A 7,534-nucleotide genomic window follows, 5' to 3' on the forward strand; every position below is an offset into this window, starting at 1 on the left:
CCTCCTCATTGCTGAGTCCCTCCCCTGGTCGCCAAGATTCTCACATCTCTGCTGCCCCAGAGAACACTCACAAATGCCCTTTCCACTTCAGGCGTGATTGTTAATGGGTATCAGAGGATAGTTCCGAAAATATTGTGGATTAGCAAATGCGATACAGGTACAGTGTGTTAGGAACCTCGGTCCGGCCCAGTGGTTAAGAGCACAGGCTCTGGAGGCACACAGATTTGGACTGGCTACCGGCATGACCCTGAGCTACCTAGTCCTTCTGAGGATCCATTCCTCAACAGCACAATAGGGTATCACTACTGACTCCAGCAGGTTGTGCTAAGGATTAAATAAGACCATATATGGAAACAATTAGCTCCCATGACTGTAATCATTTTGGAGAGATTAGTACCAAGTGACCAGCCCCTGACCTCCTGTCTTGGGATCACCAGTGTTGCCATTCCTGAAGATGCGCTAACCAACCAAGGCCAGCAGTAGCCCATCAGGTGACCTGATGCAATTGAGAAAAGGGCACCCTTCTTTTGGGCAGACCCGGTGCACTGCTTCCCTGGCCAGGCATCTGTATGTCCTGCATAAAGTGCACGGCTGTACACCCTGATCCTCTTCCTCCAACAGTAGATGGACTTTTTTCTGCAATGTTCCCAGCCAGGCTTGGTGCTCAGATAAAAGAAGCCCTGCCGGCATGAGGTGGTACATGGAGGGAGACGGGTCCCCGCCACCTTTTTTGTATCCAGGCCATGAACCAGGAAGGCACACAGTTCTGTTTCTCTCTTGATGGGCCCTGGGAGGCATGGCCCCTTTCCTCTTCTCCAGGGGATGTCCTGCCTGGGAGCCCGGGCTCCTGGGCCATGGCTGGATAGTAAGTTTGCCTTACGGACTGAGAATAATGGAGCAACACAGTGGCCTCAGGCTCAGCCCAAGCAGAGCTCCAGCCAGTTTTACCAGTGACAATGCTAGTGTTCCGATTCCTATCTGACTCCTGTGCCGATCTCCCGCTGTGTTGAGAATTGACTGGCGCCTATGAGTAGTTGGATTTGGAACGAAGCAGAAGTCTCTTTATTCTCAATTTCTCCAACTCCTTATATCAAGCCTCTATTTTCAGGGGGTTAAAACAAATTAACCTATCATCAATGAAAAGGTCAAAAAGACCTCGAACAGGGATCCCACACCACCCCTCAAAAGCAAACATCAGTCACTGAGCTGCAAACCCTGGGGACCTGCTGACAGCTGACACAGCAGCCTGGACTGGCAGATCAAACCTAAGTGATCCACGGAAAACTCAGCAGCAACCACCTACTAAAGAATATTCTTCCCCCTACACGGAAGGGCCTTCTCGCATCAGGCTAGCCTTTCTACCTCATCAGTAACAATCCATCCACATGCCAGCTGCCCTCTGCCAGGCTGAGATGAGACAGTGCCTCTGGAAATCAGAATAAAGAACACAGTCGTTTCTGACCCAGAATGTGGAGACCTGAGTTGACTGCTCCTTTCTTGGGGCCCCCAAGGCACGGGAGACAATCATCTCTACCGCTCTCCACCACGCAGCGCTGAACACAATGCTACTCGAGGTATCTTCCTCTTGTGCTTGCCTTCCCAGTTTCTTAATTCAGTAACACATGAGGGCCATGCCTGCCAATAGCCAAGAATGACTGCGGAGGTTCGACATTCACAGTTCCACTGTCCCACAAAGTTTCCAGCTTGCTAGCTTGTAGCCATTTTCCCATCTAAGTCGGCCGGTGTCACTTTACCCCACCTCCATCTGGGGCGCGCCAGGCACGGTCGGGACTGCGGGAAGAGGGGACAGGGAGGGGATCCAGTCAGTCCTCACTGTTAATTGTTTCTCAAGAAATTCTCCCCATCCATCTCTCTCTGAGAGAAAGCAGTGTGGGACGATTCACAGTGCTCTGGCTAGATCTTTCCTCTAACTCCTCCTTTCTTTTGTGTGTGGTTAAAAAAAGAAGAAAACACACACACAGCCTACAGTCACAACATCAACAAGACCAGAAGCCCCGCGGAGCTCGCTGGAGGTGAGACGGCGGTTGCGCCACCTGCTCTGCTTCCCCAAACTCCAAGCCCGGGCAGAGAAGTGGCAGCTCGGTGGTCCCGGGCGTCCCGACCCAGAGCACGCCGCTCTGCCCGGCAGCCAGCGCCGAGTGGCTGGCACTCGCGGCGCTGCAGGGGAGCCGCCTTTAACCCAGAGCAGGAGGCCGAGCGGCCCGCCTGCGCCCAGCCACCGCCCGCACTGCGGCCAGCTGGCGGCCAGGCGCGGGGTGGCGCGGGGCCCCGCGGCCGCTCCGGGGACACGCCAAAGGCGCCCGTGCACCCGGAGTCGACGGAGCGCCACGCTGCTGGAGCGAACAGGGGCGGAGATGAGAGCGCAGGGGCGCGGGCAGGCGGAGCATACACCCTCCACGCCGCGCCCTTTGTCCCGCGTGCTGCTCACACCGGGCGCATGGCGACGGGGCCCGCAACCCCGGTGACCCCGGCCCCGGCCACAGCCCGGGTCCCGGAGCCAACTCCTCCAGCAGCGCCGCCGCCCGGCCCGGGCCGGACCGCGGGGCTCGGGGCGCGGCGGCAGTGAGGAAGGACCCCGCGTCCGCTCCGCACCCAACTCCGCTCGCCCCGCGGCGCTCGGCAGCGCTCGGCCCTGCAGGGGCCGCCCCGCCCGTTACCTGCAAGGAGCCCGAGCGGCGGCCACATATCCCTCCTGGGCGCTGAAAGTCCGGTGGCTCTCGGTACCAGCCCGCAGCCGGGCAGGGGGAGGGGCCTCCCGCGCCGCTCCCCCGCTCTCCGCCCCCCGCCCCTCCCCCGGCGCCCCGCGCCTCCCGCACAGTCCTCAACTCCCTACGCGTACTGGCGATCACTCTCACACTCCCGCCTCGGCCCTCCCCCTCCTCGCGGCCATTGGCTGATCCTGCCGTCACTTTCACGCTGCCGCCGGTCCCTCTTCAGCTCATTGGTGGGCGCGCCTGTGACGTCATGCCAGAGGGCCCTAGTCGCGGTGGAGGAGTCGCAGGGATAGACTGACTCGGTGGCCGAGGAGGAAGCGGAGTTCTGGGCGCGGAACCTGGGCGGGGTCGGGGCGGGAAGGGGCGGCCCCAGCCTGGACCCGGGAGGCTGGCTGCGGGAGCTGTCCTGAGCGGGACGCCGCGGGCATATCTCTCTCCCTCCTGCTGTCCGCCGCGCAGGAGCCTATTCCTGACCTGTCTCGCGGTCCTCGCGCTGTCGGTGGCGCTCGGCGGAGGTACTGGAGGGTCCCTGCAGGAAAAGGAGCTGGGTCGGAGCGACCAGAACTCTAGACTTCTTCCTGTCTGGGAGGGGTTGTTTCAAGTGTGTGTCTCCACTTTCTGCCTCAGGAAAGAACTGAAACTGCGTTCTTCCATGCAGGGTCCTGCTGCCCGGGCTTTTGTTTTTAGCAGATCCTGTTCCACGGCCCTGGTCTTTATTCTCCTGCTGACCCACAAACCCTGCTCTGGCCCTTCACCTGGCCAGATCCGCCATCCATCCATCGACCATTCACCAAGTCATTGTGACCTAAACTTCCACTCCCAACTGCAATGCCACTCTGCGCATTTCATAACCCCCATTCTTAGTATATTACTGTCTCCTGCTTTAAGAAAAAGAGAAACTTTCCCCACTTTCCACCGCCAAACCTGCAAAGCTACTCCTAAAATCACGGATTCTGAACCCTCCCCCCATCCCGCCTTTTCCCCCAGTATCACAGAATCCGATCTAAGCTCAGTATCTCCCTTTCGACTTAGATCTGCATCATCAGCATTTATCAGCCCCAAGCCTTCCTCTCTCCTCCACGTACCCTTCCAGCTGCCTCCCTGCCTTGCTTCTATTCTCCATAGCTGAAGTTGTTGAAAGGTTGCCCACACTTTTCTAGCTTCCCAACTCTCATTCACTTGCTTTCCACATTCCACTGAAACTGCCTTGGCTATAGTCTCCAATAACACCCCCAATCACTAAATACAAAGGACACTCTCCTACTTCATTTTACCTGATCTCTTAGCAAAGTTCATTCTTCCTCCTTGGAACACTTTTGGTGACAGCGGTACTCTGCATCCTGTTTTTCCCCAGTCTCCTTGGCTTGCTTATCTGCTTCTTGATAACCTCCAAATGACATATTTTAAAGGTCTTGGCCCTTTCCTCACAAGCCACAGCTTTTCCCTGCATGATTTAACACACCACCGACATTTCAATGAATATATTCCAAATTTGCAATTCGTATCCTGACTTCTCTGAGCTCCAAACCCAACCCAAGTATCTAGCTTCCTATTCAGCTTCTCCGCTTGGTTGTCACAAGAATCTTGCATGCAGCACATGCAAAATGGGAGTGTGCTCTCACTGCTTGCTCCTCTTCAGGTCTCCCTGTCATAGTGATGGGTCCAGTAGTTCCCCAATTCTGCATTCACCGTTGGCATGTTAACAAGTCACCAAGATTCTACTTGCTACATGTCTGTCAAACACGAACACTTCTTTCCATTTCCACTGCTACATTCAGTGCTGTGCTACTGTGTGTGTCTTCGTAACCCACATTCAGTGATGTCACATTGGTAGATTGCAGTTGGCCACTGTGGGAGTATTTACACCGTGGAAATTGGCAATGCAAATCGGAGCTTGATTTGGTGTTTTGCTGACTGTCTTTTTTGCTAGACTAAAGAAAGTGATGGAGGAAATAATAATGCAGATTAAATTTAAACTTAATTTACTAACACACTACTGCGCTTAGTGCTGACATGAAAAGATTTTAATTTAATGGGTTTAAGATTTTAGTTTAATGGGTTTAATTTGTAATCAAGTTTAATGAGGGTCTGACAGAAGTATGCTTAAGGAGTTGTGAGGCCCCGTGGGTAGGGTTGGAGAAAGGAAGAAAACAGGCCATGTGTTAGAGCAGTGTCACTCAGAAACACAGTTCCTGGGCCCATCACGATCCATGAACTGTTTGTCACTGGTCAGCAGTCAGTTGTGAGATAAGCATAGACATCGTGAGTCATCAGAAACTTTGTAATAATTTGAGAATGCCTGCAGGATTTATTAATAACAAATTTGGGCTTGTATTTTCTGTGTCTTTGCTTAACTTTTATTTTCTTGTTATTTATTTTTACCGTATTTTTAAAAAGTATTGGTTCATGATGGACTGGAAATAAAAACCTAAGTCTCCACCACAGATACTTTGAGAAACTCTAAGTTAAGGGATATTTCTCAAAGGAGCTGATACCTATGCTGGTTCTTGAAAGATTAATAGTTATCAATGAGTCAGATAAATTCCAAGGGCATCCTAAACAAATGTTTAGACTAAAACAAATTACAGAGATATGAAAATGTGTGATACATGTGTAGAACTATAAGTGTCTGTTTGCCCTGGTGTACAGGGCTTACCTGAGGAATTGGTAATAAGTGAGTATGAACAGGTAATGTAGTAGCGATCAATACAAATTGCCAAATAGCTTCAGCTCTCTGCTTCCCAGACACTTAGTAGGATTGCTTGTCTCTGTCCTCTTTGCAGGTAGTTATAGCCCATGTGACTTGTTTTGGCCAATGAAATGTAGGCAGAAGAAATATGTGTTACACAGAGGAGACATGTGTTGCTTCTGCGTGGAGGATGTAAGATCAATGTGAGTTTGCCACAAGTCATTCTTACTGTTGAGGTGATCACAGAAACATATGTCAACGTAAAGTCTCCATTAGTCTGGGTCCCTGAGAAATAAAACATGCAAGGTTCTCTTTCAACCTGTGATGGACTGGTAGCATGGAGAGATGCACACACTGTCATCTGTTGAGCCACTGAGATTTTGGGATTGTTTGTTCCTGCAGCATAACCTTGTTTATTCTGACCAATATAAGTAGGGGGAAGCCAAATAAGAAGAGCCTTGAGTGCCTTGTAAGGAGTTTGTATTTCACCCTAAAGGTAGTGAAACACAATGGAAAGGTTAATAAACAGGAAATGACATGACATTTATGTTTTTAGAAAGACCACTCTGACAGCAGTGTTAAAAAAATGGATTATAATGGAGTAAAACTAGAGGCAGGAAGAGATCTAAGCAGTTAATTGTGATAATCCATGGGAAAAGTGATACTTAAGAAAATAAATTTTTGGAGATAAAGAGAAGGAGATTGGGAAATAGTTAGTAATTACAACCAACAGCGCTTAGTGATTGATTAGGTATAGGAAGCAAAGTAGAAAGGGAAGTCTAGGATGATTGCCACGTAGATTTTTTTTTAATTAAAAAATTTATTTTATTTTATTTACTTATTGTTTGGCTGTGTTGGGTCTTCATTGCTGCACGCAGGCTTTCTCTAGTTGCGGCAAGCAGGGGCTACTCTTCGATGCGGTGCGCAGGCTTCTCATTGCGGTGGCTTCTCTTGTTGCAGAGCACAGGCCCTAGGTGCACGGGCTTCAGTAGTTGTTGCGTGTGGGCTTCAGTAATTGTGGCTCGTGGGCTCTAGAGCGCAGGCTCAGTAGCTGTGGCGCATGGGCTTAGTTGCTCCACGGCATGTGGGATCTTCCTGGACTAGGGATTGAACCCGTGTCCCTGTATTGGCAGGCAGATTCGTATCCACTGCACCACCAGGGAAGCCCTCCACATAGATTTTTAACTGACAGTTGGGTAGACGGTGGGGCTGTTCATCAAGCCAATACAGACGGAGGCAGTTTGGGGATGTGGGCAAGTGGCTGGTTGGCATAAGGCGAATTTGAGAGTCCTATGAGCCATCAGGGAGATGTATAGGAGGTGGCTGGGCCACCACTGTAGATTTAAGAGCATTTGAAGCTGCCCCCATGTATGCACTTACCCAGAGAGGGCATGAACAGTAGAAGGAACTAAGCACAGGCCCGTGGGAGGTGTGCTTGGGGGCCTCCAAGAACACCCTCAGCTTCAGTGAATCAGTAGACAGACTCACAGAAGTAAGCAAACTGTTATTGTCACAGTTACAGTTTATCATGGCAAAGGTTACAGATGGAAGCCAGCAACGGAACTAGGTGCCTGTGACAGGGTCCAGGAGACACAGGCACACACTCCCAGTTGTCCTCTCCCTGCAGAGTCATGTGGATGACACTTAGTTCTCCCAGCAACGATGTGTGACAACACACCTGAAGAACTGTCAACCAGAGAAGCTCACTCAAGCCTTGGTGTTCAAAGTTTTTATTGGAGGTTTGTCAGTAGACATGGCTGTCCACCAGCATGGCTGATGTGAATTTCCAGTCTCTCCAGACATCAAGCGGATTCTACGTGGTCCCAAATCATATTGTTAGCATAGACTACATGGCATGCCAATGTCCTTGGTAAACAAAGACATTCTTATCAGACAGGATATTCCAAAGTCTTAGAGGTTACCTCTCAGGAACAGGGTAAGGGCCAAACCTTTCTTCCCATGTACAAGGTTAATCCTTTACTGCCCAGGAGGCCAGCATTTGAGGGTCAGATGAGGAAAGACTCCACAATAGAGAATAGGATTCATTGACTGAATACTGGGCCTAAACTATGAACAAGTCTAGCCATGGAATCCAAGAGCAGAGAACTTC

The 7,534-nt window shown here is 51.0% G+C and overlaps 1 protein-coding gene across 4 annotated transcripts in view; it reads right to left on the bottom strand.

Moving 5' to 3' along the window:
• The window catches only part of TMTC4 (transmembrane O-mannosyltransferase targeting cadherins 4), a 61,910-nt gene extending 59,074 nt beyond the window's left edge, over positions 1-2,836 (bottom strand). For 3 of the 4 annotated variants that reach the window (XR_009559778.1, XR_009559779.1, XM_030856806.2), the window contains exons 1-2: positions 2,679-2,791; positions 1,463-1,791 (exon numbers count right to left, since the gene is read on the bottom strand). Coding sequence is in view for 1 of the 4 variants with exons in the window: in XM_030856806.2 (XP_030712666.2) it covers positions 1,463-1,528 (66 nt within the window). In the remaining 3 variants the exon portion in view is untranslated. Of the gene's footprint in view, positions 1-1,462; positions 1,792-2,678 lie in introns of all 4 variants that reach the window. The other variant, XM_030856810.2, reaches the window with a different exon arrangement.
• Positions 2,837-7,534: the final 4,698 nt, after the last annotated feature.

Source organism: Globicephala melas, chromosome 18 (assembly GCF_963455315.2).
Source record: "Globicephala melas chromosome 18, mGloMel1.2, whole genome shotgun sequence".
NCBI lineage: Eukaryota > Metazoa > Chordata > Mammalia > Artiodactyla > Delphinidae > Globicephala > Globicephala melas.